We start from the raw sequence: 22,273 nt of genomic DNA, 5'->3' as shown, positions 1-22,273 counted from the left end.
CTGTTCCTCTGAAACCAATCATTGAATAAGTGAGAGGAAATGAATGTTTATTTTATATCACATACAGTATTTTCCACTGTAGTTAGGCTTCCATATGTCACAGTGGGAAGTGTATTTGTATTAAGCTATTAGGGTTTAGAGACAGTAGAAAGATCAATGCAACTGTCTTATTGCATAAGGTATTGTAATTTATATATATATATATATATAATGAAGAGCAAAATGCTGTACTGTAGTGTATACAGTAGCTGCTTTTAAAATGGCAACATGTGCTAATAGTTACTACATAGTTAGCATTGGTATTACTACTAGGGTAGGGTTAAAACTCTGGTATCTCAGACACCATTTTGTGGTTACCATTGGCAAATGTTAGTTTGTTTTTAAATGGCCAACATTATAGGTGTAAAAGCTGGCTGAGGTATTAGTCCCCAAATTGCTCTTGCCTGAGGATATTTTGTTCTAATGAATGCATATGTCAGTGTGACACTAAGCACCCCATGTATTCACACCCTACATGCTGTTGTACTAAATTCTTTGTACAAAATATGCCTTGTGAGGTATCATTTGAAAACTTATATCTGACTGATCATGTGATGTATGTACCCAGTGGGTATTAAAAGATATGGATATATGCTAGAATTATGACTAAAGAGTGTTTAAACCAGGTATGTCAGGAAGAGTTGTTAAACAGGTCTATCTTAAACAAAGGAAGGTGTCAGAGTAGCAGCCATATTAGTCTGTATCTGCAAAAAGCTACAGCTCTGAAGTGAGCTGTAGCTCACGAAAGCTTATGCTCAAATAAAGTCTCTAAGGTGCCACAAGTACTCCTTTTATTTTTAAAGGCAGGTGTCTTTACCTCAATTTACATACAAAAAGTAAACATCAAGACAGCAGGGGGAAGAGATGACAGGAAACAGAACAATTTGCATTTCAGCAAACACAAGCCGGGGAAGAAAGAGCATGAAGCTCCCTCAGCATCAGACTATTTGTTGCCTTCCTTACAGCTTGAATACATTTTACTTTGAGGGGTAACCCTCAGAAGAATTATTTAAAGGTTTATGGGTCTATAAAGAAAAGGGCTGAAGCTCAAGTGATAAGCAGTTGCATCACCTGATTGTATACAACATTACTGTGTTACAAAAGTATTTAGAGCGAGGTCTTTTCTTAAAGCTAATGACACCCTGGTGATTAATATCATTGTGAAATGCCTGTATTAACACTATATAAGGAATTATGGAGACTCATTGATACTATGTTTTAAAGTCTGTGGCCGAACAGGGAGAAACAGATTCCCTCCCAGACAGGAGAGAAGGTAACTATTTACCTGTCTCCTATGTAAATTAAGTATGTTGGAATCAAAACAACAGAAGCTTGTGATGCAGTGTGCTCCCCAAGTAACTGAAGAGAGTAACATAGGTCAGATGGCCCAATTAGGCTGTAAACTGGAGGACATTTAGGCTGAAAGGAAAGCCCTAATCAAAGGAAACTCATCTGTTCAGGACAGGTGGGGGTTTTATAGCACTCAGGGAGCTCCTAGCAGAAAGGAGCCTGCTGGGAGGAGGGCTGTAGACACCCAAAATCAACCTTAAGGATGTATTAGAGAAGTATTGAAATGGTAAACAGGGCCATTCTTGTAGATAGTTATCAAAGCCATGTTAAAGTAGATTAAATTATTTGAAATGTAAACCTGTATTATTAGAGAATTAGAAGAAGATACTAATTGTATTTGTCTGTGTTTACTTTTATCTTGTTAGATGTTAACAATGTAACCATATTAGCTTGTGGATGATAAACATCTATTCCTGTTTGTTACTATATTCTATGGATTCAGAGATCAAAAGGGAATGTTAACATTTAGATGAAATTTGTGATGTAATAATATCATTGTCTTTATGTCTCTGAAGTTTGTAGTAAAATTACCTTATCCTAATAAATGCAGCTAGTTACTGGTCTGTGTCTAGTAAATAGAGATTTACGTCAAAGCAATCATGTGCATTACCTATTCTTCATTCAAGGAATGCCCGCTCTGTTATCTGCTGTCAAAAGGCTATCATAGCCTACTAGAGGACTATAAATGAACTCTAGGTCCTGATCCTTGCCATCTCAGAACTGCTTCAACTTTTTCAGGGGAAGTTCAAGCCACAAGACTGAGGTCTCCAGGTACCCTGGACTGCCCCTGCAAATTCTTATGGAAGAATTTGAACAAAGTCTATACATGGACTGCCTATTATTAAACTGATTCTGGAAGGAGTTTTTGCAAATCAGCAGCTCACTATCTTTGCTATGACCTAAGAACTTTATTCATATTTGTAGGTATAATGATCTTTTAACCACAGTAACTCTTTCTTTTCCTTTTAAATAAAACGTAGATTAGTTAATAAGAATTGGCCATAAGAATGTATTTGGGTAAAATCTGAAATATTCATTGACCTGGTTAGTAATGTGTCTGATCTCTTGGAATTGGTAGAACTTTATATATGGTTTAGATTTTAAGTAATCCACACCATATTTGACCTGGCTGTCTGGGTGGGAGCCAAAGACTGGATTGCTAAATGGGAACGATATTTTAGCTTCTTGGTAACCAGTAAGGTCTTACAGAAAGTGTTTTTTGACTGGCTTGGTGAATCTAATTATAAGAATAAACCACCAGTGTGGGGGATTTGCCCCATTTTTTGCAGTTCACCCTGATTGACCATTCTCAGCGTGGCCCCTCCAGTGGCCACAGTCACTCCCTAACTTGTCTGGATTGCACCCTGAACCCTGTAACAGTTGTACTTGCATATTGATCTTGGATGAACTGTCCTGCTTGAAAATGTGCCTTCCTATGGTGCAGAAAGTAGCCCAGAGTAATGCCCGTGAAGGACTTAGTTACGAAGCAGATCGCAAATGGCTGGTTTTAGATTCAGAAGGGATTGACATATAAGGGGCCCTTACTTGAGAGGCACAGAGCACCTGTAACTGACACTGATTTGGCAAAAGAAAAAATAGGATGCTTAAAACAAGCTAAACTCTATCACAAATAGATTGTTTCATACGAATGAACACAAAATTACATGTAAAACATTTCTCTCTCTTTAAAACTATTTTTTCCCTCCAACTTACACCCTCCCATTTCCTCTTGTTTGGTCTGTAGCTTACCTCCTAAGGATCTGACTTCTGGCTTTTTAGGTTCAGGTCTTCGTAAATGTTTGGGTAGCATGTCATTCTCGTTATGCCATTTTTTCAGACATTGTGGTTCATGGATGCCAATAGATTTAGTTCCAAACTCACGGCCACATATATAACAAACAACAGTGGGAGGCCGTCTGATGGCTGGTGGCTGCAAACAACAATTGCAGTAAAGAAGCATTATTGTTTTCAGAACTCATTTTAGACAATAATGATTTTAATGGAAAATGATCATATTTAAGGAACTGATCCAAAGCTCACAAAAATCAATGGGAGTCTTTCTGTTGACTTCAGTGGGCTTTGGTTCAGGCCCTAAACCCATAAAGGTCCCTCCTTTATTAAATGGTCACTTGAGCAGGTAGATGCTCCAGACTCTGGGCTGAAAATTCATGGATGTCACTTCATTATTCTTTGACTGGTTAGTTTTAAAGCCTTCTACTCCTACCATCACAGTCATAGCCATAGCAGTGGATCAGCATACTAAATAAAAAATTATCATTTAAGTATGGGATCAAGCAGAAAAAGAGTAGTTTAACTCAGGAGAAAATAATTATTTAAAATAAGATACCTCCAATGATATTGGGGGGAACACAAAAGGGTCACCATCAAAGCAAATAGCTTTCTCTTTAAAAAGGTGTCCTAGGGGAGAGAGGTAACTTTTTATCTCAGCTCCACCACACTTTCATTCTGAAGTGACAGGCCATCATTACCATTGGATAGACACAAGCGGGGGGGGCGAGATAATCTCTCTTATTGGACCAACTTCTGTTGGTGGAAGGCACAAGCTTTCAAACTACACAGAGCTACAACACTGCAAAAAGTTGCCATTGGATGACTGCTTGTGGCTTATGTGAGAACGAGTTAGTGGTCTCAGTCCTGTGCCAGCCACGTCACAAAAAGACATCCACATCACAAAACTCACGGTTGCAGTTGGCACTCTTTCTGGCACTCTCAGCAGAAAGGCTAGAGACTGAATAAGCACATCTAACCAAGCCTTGGAAATTGTCCCTCGAGATCATAGCTGAAGCACCTTGGTGGAGGAGAGTAGGGAAGTCTGATAAAAGATGTACTGTAGCCAGAAGTCTACTTGGGCTTTATTTAGAAACGCACATTAAAAAAATGTAAGAAAAAATGGCTCCTTATTATAATTTTCAACAGCATGCAAATATTTTTCTAAAGAAAACTGAAGACCAGAGAGAAACATCAGAACTGAACTAGATCACCTTCAGGATGGCACGATACCTGTCCTGAACCCATGCTACATGTTAAATTCTCTCCCACCTCCACAGATACACATACCAGAGCTAACTAAAATACAAAATGTGAAAGAAAGTTCTCCTTGCTATTTTTCATAAGAGATGATTGTTAAACCATGGAATCTCTGTGATGGTGAGTTTCTTTGGGATTTTTAAAACCACTGGTATTTAACATTAATTTTTATTCCTCCTTAAACTGTCCTGCCCAAATGTCACATTTTGAATGATTATTGTTTGGAAGTAAATTATTTTTGGAAATCATCAGATCCCAGTTCAAGGAATTTTCCAACCCAGACTACTCATAGGACAGTTACTAAACAGTCTGCTACTTACTGTTCACGGTTTTGTTTTTCACTTATAAAAAGAGTGATCACATTAATGCCCAATGTCATGAGGAAATATGTCCTCATAAAAATAGCTCCAAATACCTGACAAAGTCATTAAGACTTTCTTCTAGTGAGTGTCCTTTTTTACAAGGTTATGACCATTTATTGTCTTCACTACCATGAATACAATTATTAAACTCAAAGGCTATATATTTTCAACAATGAACAAAATATGCACAGTAATTTCTTTTTCCAAGCCTGTTTTGTAGAACATGGTACTTACCTGAGAGGTATATTTTTGGTTTGTTATGGCATTCAATTTGACTGGGTCGCAAACTTCCCTTAAGAGCATAATAATTTTTCATCTAGTACTGGACGAGCCAAAAGTTCCCACTCATCAAATTATCTACCTAACTGAATGACAGGGTACCAGAATTCTGACCAGCACCGCTCACATGTGAACAATGGAGCAGAGAAAGAAGTATAAAAGATTAATAGCAGAATCAGGCTCCTGGAAAGCAGACTTTTTTTCACCCATCCCAACCTGTCTGACAGTTAAGGACATTAGCGTAGGGGTGGAAGTCTCTCTAGTATGAATCTTATTAGTATCAGAAAGATTGTCTCTTTGTCACAGGCTATCATAATGACCTCAGTGCGGGACTGGCCATACTGACAGGAATGGTGTAGAATAGAAGCCAGAACTGACCCCTATATTTATCTAGTTAAGTGTAGTAATAAAAAGGTAATTCTGTTTGACACCGTAGATAAATAAATATGTAACCGCATGGGAATTATCTGAGTTTTCCATTTTATTCAAAAAGTGCTACCTTTTTGAAACTCAGAACTAAAATGCACGGTACTATAGAGAGGAGAGAGGGGAACATCCACACCCATCATGATATTTCTTAATGAAACTCACTCAAATGTTTTATTGTCCATTTTTATCTATCCTTTTCTATGTCCTCATATTTTTGTGAATTACCTTCTAACAAAGTGTCCAAATCAGCTCCTGCTGAAATTAATGGAGAGTTTGTCATTGACTTCGATGAGAGCAGGAACAGGCCCATGTTGTTTGGCAATACATGCTATTTGAAAAAGTTCTAATTCTATGATCTCATTACACAGTTTTGTGGAAGATCAGGTGAATGGTGTAAAGATTTTGCTGGAGTACCAGACTGATTCTGTGTTAAGATGTACAGTAATGCAGAAGAGAGAGGTGGCTAACATTTTTATTTTGTGGGTAAAACATTACAGTAGGGAATAAACAGCAGATGGCAGCACCAGATGCTACAGATCCAGCTGGTAGGATTTTAGGATTAAAGTTATTGTCAAGGTTCCTCCCCCACTCTGAACTCTAGGGTACAGATGTGGGGACCTGCATGAAAAACCTCCTAAGCTTATCTTTACCAGCTTAGGTCAAAACTTCCCCAAGGTACAAAATATTACACCCGTTATCCTTGGAATGGCCGCTACCACCACCAAACTAATACTGGTTACTGGGGAAGAGCTGTTTGGACGCGTCTTTCCCCCCAAAATACTTCCCAAAACCTTGCACCCCACTTCCTGGACAAGGTTTGGTAAAAAGCCTCACCAATTTGCATAGGTGACTACAGACCCAAACCCTTGGATTTGAGAACAATGAAAAAGCATTCAGTTTTTACAAGAAGACTTTTAATAAAAAATAGAAGTAAATAGAAATAAAGAAATCCCCCCTGTAAAATCAGGATGGTAGATATCTTACAGGGTAATTAGATTCAAAAACATAGAGAACCCCTCTAGGCAAAACCTTAAGTTACAAAAAAGATGCACAGACAGAAATAGTTATTCTATTCAGCACAATGCTTTTCTCAGCCATTTAAAGGAATCATAATCTAACACATACCTAGCTAGATTACTTACTAAAAGTTCTAAGACTCCATTCCTGTTCTGTCTCTGGCAAGAGCAGCATACAGACAGACCCAGACCCCCTTTGTTTCTCTCCCTCCTCCCAGCTTTTGAAAGTATCTTGTCTCCTCATTGGTCATTTTGGTCAGGTGCCAGCGAGGTTACCTTTAGCTTCTTAACCCTTTACAGGTGAGAGGAGCTTTCCCCTGGCCAGGGGGGATTTCAAAGGGGTTTACCCTTCCCTTTATATTTATGACACGCCCCCCAAATCTCAGCTAGGGTGAAACACTGGCTGGGATTTCTTCCTGGAGCTCTAGGAAAACAGAGTTAATAAGACACATGCATCTCTAAATATACTACCAAGTACATAAAGACTAACAATATTTTCCACATCTCAAGGACGATTTTAACCAGTTGATTCTGGGAAACTTTCACGGGAGAGTGCATCAGCCACTTTGTTAGAAGCTCCTGAGATGTGTTGGACGTCGAAATCAAAATCTTGGAGAGCTAAACTCCACCGAAGAAGTTTTTTGTTAGTTTCCTTGACGGTGTGAAGCCACTTCAGTGCAACATGGTCGGTTTGCAGGTGGAAACGCCGTCCCCAAACATATGGGCGTAGCTTTTCCAGAGCGTAGACAATGGCATAACATTCTTTTTCAGTGACTGACCAGTTGCTTTCCCTCTCAGACAGTTTTTTGCTGAGAAACACTACAGGGTGGAATTCTTGATCAGGTCCTTTCTGCATTAAAACTGCTCCCACACCACGCTCGGATGCATCTGTGGTTACTAGGAACGGTTTGTCAAAGTCTGGGGCCCTTAGTACAGGGTCAGACATGAGTGTCGCTTTAAGCTTGTTAAAGGCCTTCTGACACTTTCCGGTCCACTGAACAGCATTTGGCTGTTTCTTTTTGGTTAGGTCTGTCAGTGGGGCAGCGATTTGGCTGTAGTGCGGTAGAAATCGTCTGTAATAACCAGCCAAGCCTAAGAAGGATTGAACCTGTTTCTTTGACCTTGGGACAGGCCACTTTTGGATAGCATCCACTTTGGCCTGTAGGGGGCTGATAGTTCCTTGACCCACCTGGTGTCCAAGGTAAGTCACTCTGTTTAGGCCTATTTGACACTTCTTAGCCTTAACAGTTAGTCCTGCCTCCCTTATGCGCTCAAGGACTTTTTGTAGATGTTCCAGGTGGTCTGCCCAGGAATCCGAAAATATGGCCACATCGTCAAGGTAGGTGACTGCATATTCTCCTAATCCCGCTAGGAGACCATCTACAAGTCTTTGGAAAGTGGCGGGTGCATTTCGCAGCCCGAAAGGGAGTACATTAAATTCATACAGCCCGAGATGTGTGATGAAGGCTGACCTTTCCTTGGCAGATTCATCTAGCGGTACCTGCCAGTACCCCTTGGTTAAGTCCAAGGTAGAAATGAACTGGGCCCGTCCCAGTTTCTCTAATAGTTCATCTGTGCGTGGCATTGGATAGTTGTCTGGGCGAGTTACAGCATTTAGCTTACGGTAGTCCACGCAAAAACGTATTTCCCCATCTGGTTTGGGAACTAGAACCACTGGAGATGCCCATGCACTTTCAGAGGGGCGGATTACCCCCATCTGTAACATATCCTGGATCTCCCGTTCTATAGCAGTTTTAGCTTGAGGAGACACCCGGTAAGGTTGGACCCTAATTGGGTGAGCATTACCTGTGTCAATGGAGTGGTATGCCCGTTCAGTCAGTCCTGGGGTGGCTGAGAACGTTGGCGCGTAGCTAGTGCACAGCTCCTGGATCTGCTGTCGCTGCATACGCCCAAGGGTCATGGAGAGGTTCACCTCTTCCACACCACCAGCACATTTCCCTTCGTAGTAAACACCTTCAGGCCACTCAGCGTCGTCTCCTCCCTGGGCTGTAAACTGACAAACCTTTAATTCTCTGGAATAAAAGGGCTTTAGAGAATTAATATGGTACACCTTAGGCTTTCGGTTGGAGGTGGGGAATGCTATGAGATAATTAACAGCTCCCAGGCGCTCCTGGACCGTGAATGGCCCTTCCCACGATGCTTCCATTTTATGGGCCTGGAGCGCCTTTAAGACCATGACCTGGTCTCCTACTTTGAAGGAACGCTCTCTGGCATGTTTATCATACCAGGCTTTTTGCTCTTTTTGAGCATCCTGTAAGTTTTCTCTAGCAAGAGCTAAAGAGGTTCGGAGGGTGTTTTGTAGGTTGGTTACAAAGTCCAGAATGTTAGTTCCTGGAGAAGGTGTAAATCCCTCCCATTGCTGCTTCACCAACTGCAATGGCCCCTTAACCTCACGGCCATATACAAGTTCAAATGGGGAAAACCCTAAACTGGGATGTGGTACAGCTCTGTAGGCAAAGAGCAACTGCTGCAATACTAGGTCCCAATCATTGGAGTGCTCATTTACGAATTTACGTATCATGGCCCCCAAAGTTCCATTAAACTTCTCTACCATGCCATTTGTTTGATGGTGGTAAGGAGTGGCAACCAAGTGATTTACCCCATAAGCTTCCCAAAGGTTTTTCATAGTTCCTACCAGGAAATTAGTCCCTGCATCTGTGAGGATGTCGGAGGGCCAACCTACCCTGGCAAAAATGTCTGCTAGTGCCTGGCACACACTTTTAGCCCTGGTGTTGCTTAGAGCTACTGCTTCCGGCCATCGGGTGGCAAAATCCATGGAAGTCAGTATGTACTGCTTTCCTCTGGGTGTCTTTTTCGGAAAAGGACCCAGAATATCCACAGCTACTCGCTGAAATGGAACTTCAATGATGGGGAGTGGCTGGAGAGGGGCTTTGACCTGGTCTTGGGGTTTTCCCACTCTTTGGCACACCTCACAAGACTGGACATAGGTAGAAACATCCTTGCCCATTCCCTCCCAGTGGAATGATCCCCCCAAACGGTCTTTGGTCCTGTTCACCCCAGCATGGCCACTAGGGTGATCGTGGGCTAAGCTCAAGAGCTTGGCCCGGTATTTAGTTGGAACTACCAACTGTTTCTGAGGATGCCAGTCTTCCTGGTGTCCACCAGAAAGAGTTTCCTTGTATAAAAGTCCTCTTTCTATAACAAACCTGGATCGATTAGAAGAGCTGAGAGGCGGTGGGTTGCTCCGTGCCGCCGTCCAAGCTCTCTGGAGGCTTTCATCTGCTTCCTGTTCGGTCTGGAACTGTTCCCTTGATGCTGGAGACATCAGTTCCTCATGGGATTGTGGACCTAGGCTTGGTCCCTCTGGAAGCGATATAGGGGATGGAGCTGTTTCTGTTGACTGTGAACCGCTCTCCGCTGGTGCACTATGTTGGGATTCAGGCTCCGGCTGAGCCTCTTGTGTAGGGTTATCGGCTGCTGCCAGTTCAGGTTCAGTGGGGCCCTCTGGTGTTGAGGTTGCAAGTACTGGATTCAGTGCTGACACGGGGTCTGGTGTTGGTTGTTCGGCTGGTTCCGGTTCTGGGACTGGTTCCGTCTGGGTCTCTGGGACTGGATCCACTACTGCTGTTGCAGACATTGGCCTGGGGTCCAGGTCCATCACCTCTGACTGGGTCCTGATAGAAGTTTCCGGAACAGAGCTAGGCCTCACGGCTTGTTTAGCCTGGCTGCGGGTGACCATTCCCACCCTCTTGGCCTGCTTCACATGATTGGCCAAGTCTTCCCCCAACAGCATGGGGATGGGATAATCATCATAGACTGCAAAAGTCCACATTCCTGACCAGCCCTTGTACTGGACAGGCAACTTGGCTGTAGGCAAATTGAAAGAGTTGGACTTGAAGGGTTGAATCGTCACTTGGATCTCTGGGTTGATTAAATTGGGGTCCACTAAGGAAGCATGGATAGCTGACACTTGTGCTCCGGTGTCCCTCCACACGGTGACCTTCTTCCCGCCCACACTCACAGTTTCCCTCCGCTCCAAGGGTATCTGGGAGGTATCTGGGCCTGTGGACCTCTGGTGTGATTCCGGTGCAATGAACTGTAATCTGTTGGGGTTCTTGGGGCAGTTGGCCTTTACATGCCCCAGCTCGTTACACTTAAAACATCGTCCAGCTGACGGGTCACTGGGGCGAGGAGGGTTGCTGGAGAACGGGGTGGTGGGACGATAAGGGGTCTGGAGGGTTCTTTGGGAGGTAGGTGGGGCTTTGGGCGGCCCCCAGTAATAGGGTGTGGTCTGGGGTGGTCCCTTCTGGTCTCCGCTCCAACTGCGACCAGTTTTCTTCTTCTCTGCCACCTCCACCCATCTGGCTCCAATCTCTCCTGCCTCAATTACAGTTTTGGGTTTCCCATCTAGGATGTATCTTTCTATTTCCTCAGGAACACCCTCTAAGAATTGTTCCATTTGCATTAGGAAGGGCAAATTTACTGGAGATTCAACACTTGCTCCTGATATCCAGGCATCCCAATGTTTTACAATGTGGTAGGCATGTCGGGTAAATGACATGTCTGGTTTCCACCTTAGGGCTCTGAACCTCCGACGAGACTGCTCGGGTGTTATCCCCATTCTGACTCTCGCCTTGGATTTAAACAGTTCATACTTGTTCATGTGTTCTTTAGGCATTTCAGCTGCCACCTCAGCTAAGGGTCCACTGAGCTGCGGCCTCAGCTCTACCATGTATTGGTCAGTAGAGATGTTGTACCCAAGGCAGGCCCTTTCGAAGTTTTCTAGGAAGGCCTCAGTATCATCGCCTGCCTTGTAGGTGGGGAACTTTCTGGGATGGGAAGTGGTACCTGGAGAAGGATTGCTAGGGTTTGTTGGTATATTCTGCTGGGCCTTTATCCTCTCCATCTCCTCCACATGCTTCCTCTCTTTTTCCTTCTCCTCCTCCACATGCTTCCTCTCTTTTTCCCTCTCCTCCTCCACATGCTTCCTTGCCTCCATTTCCCTCTTGTGGGCAGCCTCTTGGTGTTGTTCTGCCTCCCTTTCTTGTTCCTTCTTCAGCTGCATGAGTTCTATCTGTCTTTCATGTTCCCTTTGTCTTTCCTCAGCCTGAAATTTGGCTAATTCGAGCTGTAGTCGAGCCGCAGATTTTGCCATTCTAACCTCTCTGTTTTTACTAACTTTACACCCGAGGTTTAGAAATAAACAAACAAAACTTGGCTGTAAAATTTTGCTGTGCTGGAATAGAATACCTATTCTCTGATAGTGATTGTCAGCCTACAGAAAAAGACCATTCCCTTGTCTCTGCTCTGGGCCCAAATTAAAGCAAAAAACCTCCAACTACTTGGAAACCTGCTTACCCAGCCCAAAGGAAAAAAAAAAATTTTCTTTTCAAACCTGTGCTCCAAACAAAAAAAAAAAAAAATCAAAATCCTAAAAAAAAACCTGCCACTTTTGTCTCCAGGCAAATGGGTAGAGCACACCCCCCCTATTTACTTTTAGGAAGAAAAGAAAAAAAAAACCTCTGGGTTGGAAGACTGTGAATTTCCCTGCAGGAGTTAAGTACCCTGCCTCCAGGCCTTGGAATGGCCGCTACCACCACCAAACTAATACTGGTTACTGGGGAAGAGCTGTTTGGACGCGTCTTTCCCCCCAAAATACTTCCCAAAACCTTGCACCCCACTTCCTGGACAAGGTTTGGTAAAAAGCCTCACCAATTTGCATAGGTGACTACAGACCCAAACCCTTGGATCTGAGAACAATGAAAAAGCATTCAGTTTTTACAAGAAGACTTTTAATAAAAAATAGAAGTAAATAGAAATAAAGAAATCCCCCCTGTAAAATCAGGATGGTAGATATCTTACAGGGTAATTAGATTCAAAAACATAGAGAACCCCTCTAGGCAAAACCTTAAGTTACAAAAAAGATGCACAGACAGAAATAGTTATTCTATTCAGCACAATGCTTTTCTCAGCCATTTAAAGGAATCATAATCTAACACATACCTAGCTAGATTACTTACTAAAAGTTCTAAGACTCCATTCCTGTTCTGTCTCTGGCAAGAGCAGCATACAGACAGACCCAGACCCCCTTTGTTTCTCTCCCTCCTCCCAGCTTTTGAAAGTATCTTGTCTCCTCATTGGTCATTTTGGTCAGGTGCCAGCGAGGTTACCTTTAGCTTCTTAACCCTTTACAGGTGAGAGGAGCTTTCCCCTGGCCAGGGGGGATTTCAAAGGGGTTTACCCTTCCCTTTATATTTATGACAGTTATCAACATCTGTTGCCAAAGAAAGCAGAAAAAGAACATTTATAGCATTTCATTAATATCAATCTGCATAGGAAGTAGCAACCATTTTTTTTCTATGAAAGAGTAGTGCATTCTCTGTAGTACACGACTGGATTTAAATAATATAATTATGTGCCTTACTAACAACATCTTAATGTATCACTATATAATCCAAATAGGATCCAAGAAGAGGGATTTCAGAACTGATTTAATCTCCAAAAGTCAATTAGGCATAGGCTATTGTTTGGTTTATATATCGTCAGACTCAATTAATGTAAATGAGTCCATAGTTTCCATTAAAATCCATACTTTGGATTAAAAAACAACTTTGAACTAACAAATCAGTAATACATCAACTAGCTTTCTCTACAGCTGGACAAAAGATTTGGCAGACGATTAGAAGAAAATCAGAGCTAGCATAAAAACAGTGGGCCAGATTGTTTGCTTCCCCATGGTTGCTTTATCCTGCATTGGTGGCACATAGAAGCTCAAGAGGTGCTTTAGTGGTACCAACTGGTTCAGGATTCTCCAGTGTGGAGGAATCCCCAGGTGGTGCAGAGTCTGTATAACTGACCCTACCTCACCCTCTGATCCAACTCCCTGCACAGGGGACTTGCAAAGGGGAAAGTGTGTGGCAGGACATCCCTTCATTTCAGTGATACTCAGTTGTAATGACTCCTTTAGACCACTGGAAACAGGGACAAATTAGAGGAGCCATGAGGTTCCTCTGGCTAGTGCTAGCCCAGAATTGGGGTATGCAAGTTTATGCTCCTTGAAGTCTTTAAACCACGATTTGAGGACTTCAATAGCTCAGACATAGGTGAGAGTTTTTCGCAGGAGTGGATGGGTGAGATTCTGTGGCCTGTGTTGTGCAGGAGGTCAGACTAGATGATCATAATGGTCCCTTCTGACCTTAGTATCTATGAATCTATTGATGGTCTCTGATTATAAATATTAATGTAACTGTTGGCACAGAGACTCTCTTAATATATATATATTTTACTAAATATTCATAAAAGGACTTGATTCAGCAAAACACTTGATTTTACACATGTGCTTAATTGACTTGCTGATTCTGGACCAAAGTAGTTTGGATAAATATAACATGGACTGCCCAGGATTATTTTCCTCACCAAGAAGCCCTCTATTAATTTCTTCTGATCCTTCTCCTGTCCCTCAAAAGACATGCCCTGAGGCAACATTCCCTCAGGTGAACAGGGCTGAGATGCAGCTCTTTCTACTTTGCATTAACTAGGTATGACTGCATGTTGTATTTTCCAAACTTCTCCTGCCACCAGCCCAGCTCTTTCCCTCTATGCTGCAAAGCTGTTTGCTATTACTTAATTAGCCATTATTTATTTTTAACATAATATTAACACATTAGTAAATTGTTGTGTAGCTGGCAACATAAACAATAGTTACAAGTATTTGCTGGAAAAATACAGTGAAAACTGGACAAGATGACTAAAAATTAAGCTCTACAGATGGTCTATTTCTTGTGTGGTCTTTATGCTACTCAGAGAATTGAGATGATGTTCCCATTATAATTCTCTCTCTCTTTCCACTCCCATCTCTGCTTTGAAAGTGCAGGTCTACACAGAAGAGAGGTTCTGTAAATGTAAAAATGCAGTGTATTGTTCCTTTTCTATTACTGCTGAAGAATTCCCATACTAGATGTATTCAATTTACCAGTGAAGAGATTTCTTTTCTTGTGGCTAGCACTGCAAACTCATCCTCAGACCTGAAAATCAAGCTGGGTTCTTTCCTTCTTGTGCATCATCACTAATATTACACTGTCAGTCAGACCTGTACAGCCCCCATCAATGTCAGTGGAATGAACAGGTGTAACTGACTGGAAATAAGTAAACAAAGTAATGATGCACAAGAAAGATTAAAATCCAGTTCACGTCACCTTGACTACACTGGCTGTGCAGTATTAAGAGGAGTAAAAAGCAGTAATAACTTATTTTTGCGAATCAAGTCAGCAGATGTGATTGAATGCACCCACATCTGTTGAGTAAGAGGTTACCATTTTTACAAAGTCACTTTTTCCGTAGAACCTTTTCTGTACATCACTATAATTATGGACTTTTTTTCTTTTAATTTTTAAAAAAATATTTTTCTCTTAATTAATTTTTCTTCTTCAGTAAACATGAAATTGTACATAAAGAGGAACTTTAATTCATATGCATTATAATAGTATTTCATTGTACAATTACACTATATTACATAATGATACAAGCTATTTGGTTGGTAATACAATGTAACAATACAAGGTTAATGTACTTTTTTCTACAACCATAGCATTTATATAGCATTTTGCATTACTTCATATATCCTATGCCATGTGAACATGTGGTGAAGAATCCTACTGTCTATTCACCATTGTCTATCTATCTTATGTACTTATATAGCTACTAGTACTGTAGTATCTGAAAAGGAGGACTTGTGGCACCTTAGAGACTAACAAATTTATTTGAGCATAAGCTTTCGTGAGCTACAGCTCACTTTTACAATCTTTAATGTATTTGTCCTCACAACACCCCTGTGAGCTAGGGAAGTACTATTATAGCCCCCTCCTTACGCACACAGATGGGAAACTGAGACACAGAGATACTAAGGCCCCGATTTATGAAGATATTTAGGCATTGCCACACTCAGCACTGCAAGGCCTAAGTAACTTTGATGGCTAAGTCCCATTTTCAAAGGTGACCAAAATGGGAATTAGACACTGCAATGCTGAGCAGAGCAACACCTAAATATTTCTAAAAATCTGAGCCTAAGTGACTTAGCTGGTCTTGTAGGAAATCTGTAACAGAATAAGGATGTGGACATGGGTCTCCTGAATGCTAGACTAATGCGCTAACCACTGGACCATGCATGTTCCCTTTTTTACAGTAGTGTGACTCCATTGAAATCAAATGAAGTTGGATGCTCAGCACTTTTGAAATCAGGCCACTCATTTAGGCACCTAATTATGGATCTAGATGCTTAACTTTAGGCGCTTTTTAAAAAAAAATTCAGCCAAAATAAAGTACCATTCCAAAGTTGGTACAGAAACAAAAAAATATAGGCTCCATTTTGTTAATGTTCATGTAGCTTCTTGCATATAAATTGAAGTTAGAATTGGTCCCATTAATCTTGGCTCCTTCATCAAATTCAGTGGAAAAAACTGCAGTCTGTTTACTTATTTTTCATTGTATTCTGAGTTGCTGGCTTTGAACATGCAAAACCCAATGATTTTATTCATGGTTAAATCTAACATTTAAAAAATATAAATCTCTGGAATAATTAAAGTCCAAGAAAACATTAGGGCTCGTGTTAATTAAATACAAACATCTGATGTCTGTTAAAACATACTAGAAAATGCAAAGCCTGCTTAAGCAGTTTGACATAATCTCTTAATGACCTATAGTGCATAATGGCCTCTTCTGGGGATACATCTCCCACAGGAACATGAAAATGAGAACCCAAATATCTCCTTTCAACAAGTAAGATCAAAGAAACAGGGATAAATAGGATTAAAATATTTTATGCCTTCCCTTCCAAACACATTATTCCCCTCTTACTCCAATCTTGCTCAGTTGGTAAGAATTTGCATGGAGCAAAAAGATGCCTTTGAAAAAAGTAGGCCTTGAAATTTAAGATCTGATGAAAGTTCACTCATCTCTAGTCTCTGGGGTGTCTATAGCAAAACAATCATGTCTCTTTCATAGGTCATATGCATAATAATTTACCTTGTCTGGTATGGCCCCACTTTTTTGTTGAACTTTACTAGATTGATCAGTACGTGCTGCAGATACAAGGCCAGAGCTAGGGCCTTTAACAGATTTAGGGGGGTTAGAGCTTGAAGGGCCCAGGCCACCATCCTTTGGTCTGCAACTCCTTTGGTGCACAGGGAGACGATCAGGAAGAAAAGTGCGACCACAGTTTTCACAGGGTAAGAGCTGAGGTTGAGCACTCTGATAAGCTGCCTCATTTGCAGCCTTAATATTATAGGCGCCACCAGTGAGGGACTGAGGTTTAGCAGGCTCTGCTCTTCTGAGATGCTTTGGTAATTTGTCATTTTCAATACGCCACTTCTCCAAGCATTTGGGTTCATGTATGGCAAGAGATTGTGACCCAAATTCTCTGCCACAGATATAGCACACCCTAAAGCCAGGTCTCTTTGATGGAATGACTGGGCGATTCAACTGACTCTGAGACATGTTTGTAGTGTTCGACCGTTTTGATATTATTACGGTGCCTGGTCTCCTTTTCCCAGGGCTTGCTTTTACTATGGAATCTAAACTCACTATTTCTGGCAAAACTCTGGGAAGATCTGACACACTGGGTGTCGCAATCTGTTTTGAAGGCAGGATGGTAGAGATATTAGCAGGGGCCCTTCCAGCACTTGGCGGAGTTTTATTATGCTTGCTCAAACTCTTTTTCTTTACAGTTGTTTCCATGAAGAATACAATGTTCCAGGAATGTTCTCTCTACTTTACTTGAGATGGCCTTTTTTCAATGTGATGCTCATTTTTGTTGACTTTGCTTCGCAGGGCAGAAGTTATCAGAGTATAGGGGAGCTGCATGGAGTTGAGGCATATTTCCAGCAATCTGATTGTGATGTTTCAGTGGCAAGGGTTTGTGGGAGTTTTTTGTTGCAGTTTTTTTGTTTTGCCTTTTTGTTTTGTTTTATCCTGAAACAAATTATATAAGAAGAAATTAATAAACACTATCTCTTGTTAAAGGTTGGCAACCAGGGGTAAAGTAGACTCCATTTGCCTTACCACCATGCTATACTTTCAAGTCCCATACAAATAAGCAAGGCCATATAAGATGGTTGACCCACAGTGTCATCTGCTAAATTATTTTATTATATAAATCTGAAACTCAAAACTGTAAACTTGTGGGGTGCAAAGCCAGGAGAAGCAAAGTACGGATAAAAGGTTTGTATGAACCCAGGTGAATCAAAACTGCTGAGCTTAATACAACTGTAAACATAACCCAGAATTTGTTACTTTCATTCCTGACCAAAATGATACTTCATGAAATTTCCCAGTGCTAGCACACAACCCTCATCAGCAGTGTCCACCCTTCATCAACCCATGACCCTGCAGATAGCTCTCTGTAGGTCCGCGGATGAGTGTGGGATCGGTGGGCAGTCCAGGGAGACATACATCATGTCCTCTCTCTTCTGTCCTGTGTGATTTTAAAAAGCTCTAACTCATTGCAAAATTGCTTTTCTTTTCCTTGAAGCACAGCTCCCCTGGAACCAGGTGCCAGATAATGGAGAGGGACCACTGGGCCCCCAGAATCAAAGCAGAGGCACAAAAGCTCTGTGCAGAAGGCCTTTGCTTTCTATGGAAATCTGCCTTCCTTCCCCCAAAGAAACAACATGGAGGTAACGGCACAGGATTCCCCTTATAGAATTTTCCTTCCCTGGAGTTTCTTGTGGGAGGAGCAATCTGCCCCTCACTTGTCTTCCTCAGAGGCACAAGTTTTTGCCTCCCCGGTTTTCATCTTTATGCTCCTCTTAAAATAGTAATACTTTGCATATCTACAGCACCTATAGTTAAAGAATCGCAAGGCGCTTTACACATATTAGTTAATACTCACAACATCCTTGTGCTCCAGAGAAGTATTGTTCTTATTTTGGAGAGGAAGAATTTAGGCATAGAGAACTAAATTCAGAAGTGGTGTAAGGGGTGCATTCCATTGACCTAACTGCTTATAGCGGATCTGAGTTTAACCCTTGTCTAGGGCCACACAGCAAGTGACAGTAGATGAGGTGAGAACAGAACAGAAATCTTCTGTTTCACAACCCACTTACCCTGTTGTGCAGTTTGGTCATGAAAGATTACCATGCTTTCCCAATTTTACTAAAGGAACAACAATACTATCAATGACATTTAAGTTTGATAAACAAAAACATTAAACGACCCGTGTCTGAGACTACATATAACAGTGCAAGGTCAAAGTCTCCTCTCACTTATACTAGTCTAAACCTGATGTAAATCTGTGTTATATTGATGTAAAATCAGTAAGTTATATTGATGTAAAATCAGTAAGTAAGAGGGGAATCAGGCCCCTGCCATCCACAAGGAACAATAAAAATACTGAAAATTTTGACTTGTCATAAAACCAGTTTTTCAGTAAAAAACCCACTCTATCTTTGAAGTCAACCACGATAGAAATATTATGTGCCTCATCTCAAGAAAATACAGGAAATATTGACCATTCCATCTGATCTAAGATTTGTATTTTGATCATTTTTGCATATGTAACATTTAAACTAACGTCTTGCTGTAAATTACTTTTTATCTCCATGACATCATCCTTCCAAGCATTTCTTATTTAGTGTTGACTGGAAGACAAATTCATGGCCACAGATGTAACAAATTTGAAAATCCAGACAGCATTCAGGCAGATGAAGGTGATTCTGCATGAAAGAAAATAATACAAGACATGTAACTGACAGACTAGATAAAACCATTAATATGAAGTTTTGAACTACGTGTATTTTTTTAATTGAACTTTAAATTCACCATGCAACTGGGAAATTAAATTAACAATGAAGTTTGGATCATAACACTTCCTTGGAGAAAGCAACAAAATAAACTGTACATCCTTTGATACAAGATATTAGGCTGTAATTTTTGCAAGGTTTCTGGGAACAACTAAATAAAAAATAAACATACAACCATATATTTTGTTCATTTTGGATTAATTTTGTACGATTGGATACCAATAAAAATACAGATTCCTGCTGGAACTGTACTTTTTCAGCTTACCATTTATGACACTCCTTGAGCTCAATTTTCAAATTTGGTTTCCTGAAAGTGAAATTTTCAGTGAAACTTTGTGGAAATGGAACCTTAATGACCAAAATAAATCTTTATTAATGTCTATGCCTGTTAGCACAGCACAGCTGTGGGAGTGGGAGATGGATTCTCCTCTGAGTTCCATAGCATCAGCAGAATTGCAAACCCGGTTCTAATAGCAGGGCCAAATTCTGCTCTCAGCTATGCTTGAGCAATTCTGTTGAAGATGAACTTTATTAATGGGGGTGATGCATATGCAGAAAAAAGAACCCAACTTGACTTTTAGAACCCAAGAGGGTCTTGCAAGTTTTACTTGTAAACATAGCAAATGGAATATGCATGAAATGGAGGCATTAAAAACAAAGAAGCACAAAAAACAGAGATGCATGATGCTGTTTTTACGGAGTCACTTTTCAGAGTAAAACTTCACTGTATAAGCTGCACTGCCAAACACCCTCAACATGCCCTACTTTACTGAGAGTTCAGAGGGTTCAGCACTGCACATGAAATGCTAAATGACTCACATGATCACAATCATTACTAGAATATCCAGATCCCACATCTGGATACTCAGATAGACATTTAAATGTGTAAAAGAGGCATTTTCTAAGAAGATATTTAGATTTTGAAGAAATTGCCCATTTTCCATGCCTAAGTGCTGATCTGAGTATTCAAATATAGGTGTGGGTGATCCTGTTTATTAATGTAATCACTTATATTGCAACCATCATGAAATGTATTGCTAACAGTTGGTCATAAGAGACCATTCACTCCCATGACCAATACCAAGCACAATGAACATCCCAGCAGCTTTTAATGAGATTGCTACTTAGCATTTATATCAAATTTCAAGTTGCTTCACAATTTCAAAACACTAAATCATTGATTAATTAATCCTCACGGGTTGAAAGCTAAGCTTTATTGTCCCGACTGTACGGCTAGGGAAACTGATAAGGAGATTTTAAGTGACTTGCCCAAAGCTTCAGAGTGTCAGTGGAATAGCCAAGATTTGGACTGTGTACTTCCTAACTACTAGTCCTATGCTCTGAACACTAAACCTGTTAAAATCAGTGAAATACCATCTCAGATAAATGCATCTTCTGCTGCAGCTACATATTTAACAACCATAATCCTTTGTACCTTTGTAGTACTTGACATTGGAAGATCTCAAAGCCTTTACAAACATGAATGAACTAAGCTTCACAACAAGCATGTAGGATAAGTACTGTTATCACTGTTTAACAGATGAAGAAACTGAGGCACAGAGAGGTTGAGTGACTGACATAAGCTCACACAGCAAGTCTGTGGCAGTGCCAGGGATAAAATCTAGATCTTCCAACTATCTCACCATTCTGCTTCCTAATGGCCCCAGAGCCAGGCTCTGGACAATCACAAGAGGGAGCAAATTCTGAAGCAAAGGACTTGGCTATTCACTTTCAAGAATTCAGCTTTCAGCATGTTTGAACATTGGGATTTTTGCCTTTCTTATAGTTTCTGTAAATTGTCCCCTTGATTTATGTATGTATTTTACATGCGAGTCCTATTAAATGCTAGGTGAGCTATGTGAATACCATTCTCAACAAAAAGAAAAGGAGTACTTGTGGCACCTTAGAGACTAACCAATTTATTTGAGCATGAGCTTTCGTGAGCTACAGCTCACTTCATCAGATGTTTACCGTGGAAACTGCAGCAGACTTTATATACACACAGAGAATATGAAACAATACCTCCTCCCACCCCACTGTCCTGCTGGTAATAGCTTATCTAAAGTGATCAACAGGTGGGCCATTTCCAGCACAAATCCAGGTTTTCTCACCCTCCACCCCCCACACAAATTCACTCTCCTGCTGGTGCTAGCCCATCCAAAGTGACAACTCTTTACATAATCAAGTAGGGCTATTTCCTGCATAGATCAAGGTTTTCTCACATCCCCCCCACCCCCATACACACACAAACTCACTCTCCTGCTGGTTTCAGAGGAACAGCCGTGTTAGTCTGTATTCGCAAAAAGAAAAGGAGTACTTGTGGCACCTTAGAGACTAACCAATTTATTTGAGCATGAGCTTTCGTGAGCCCTGTGGCTCACGAAAGCTCATGCTCAAATAAATTGGTTAGTCTCTAAGGTGCCACAAGTACTCCTTTTCTCCTGCTGGTAATAGCTCATCTAAACTGACCACTCTCCAAGTTTAAATCCAAGTTAAACCAGAACATCTGGGGGGGGGGTAGGAAAAAACAAGAAGAAACAGGCTACCTTGCATAATGACTTAGCCACTCCCAGTCTCTATTTAAGCCTAAATTAATAGTATCCAATTTGCAAATGAATTCCAATTCAGCAGTTTCTCGCTGGAGTCTGGATTTGAAGTTTTTTTGTTTTAAGATAGCGACCTTCATGTCTGTGATTGCGTGACCAGAGAGATTGAAGTGTTCTCCGACTGGTTTATGAATGTTATAATTCTTGACATCTGATTTGTGTCCATTTATTCTTTTACGTAGAGACTGTCCAGTTTGACCAATGTACATGGCAGAGGGGCATTGCTGGCACAGGATGGCATATATCACATTGGTGGATGTGCAGGTGAACGAGCCTCTGATAGTGTGGCTGATGTTATTAGGCCCTGTGATGGTGTCCCCTGAATAGATATGTGGGCACAATTGGCAACGGGCTTTGTTGCAAGGATA

At 41.1% G+C, this 22,273-nt stretch overlaps 1 protein-coding gene across 3 annotated transcripts in view; it reads right to left on the bottom strand.

Annotated features, from left to right (window-relative positions):
• Positions 1 to 22,273, bottom strand: part of ZNF475 (zinc finger protein 475) — a 54,370-nt gene that overhangs the window by 3,819 nt on the left and 28,278 nt on the right. For all 3 annotated transcript variants that reach the window (XM_075128623.1, XM_048849406.2, XM_048849407.1), the window contains 3 exons: positions 19,088 to 19,212; positions 16,526 to 17,470; positions 3,139 to 3,319 (listed from right to left, as the gene is read on the bottom strand). In XM_075128623.1, the coding sequence (XP_074984724.1) occupies positions 3,139 to 3,319; positions 16,526 to 17,236 (892 nt within the window). In that variant the 5' untranslated portion in view covers positions 17,237 to 17,470; positions 19,088 to 19,212. The remainder of the gene's footprint in view (positions 1 to 3,138; positions 3,320 to 16,525; positions 17,471 to 19,087; positions 19,213 to 22,273) is intronic.

Source organism: Caretta caretta, chromosome 5, assembly GCF_965140235.1.
Source record: "Caretta caretta isolate rCarCar2 chromosome 5, rCarCar1.hap1, whole genome shotgun sequence".
NCBI lineage: Eukaryota > Metazoa > Chordata > Testudines > Cheloniidae > Caretta > Caretta caretta.
Note: the sequence above shows the minus strand (reverse complement) of the source record. Positions and strands in the feature narration are given on the sequence as shown.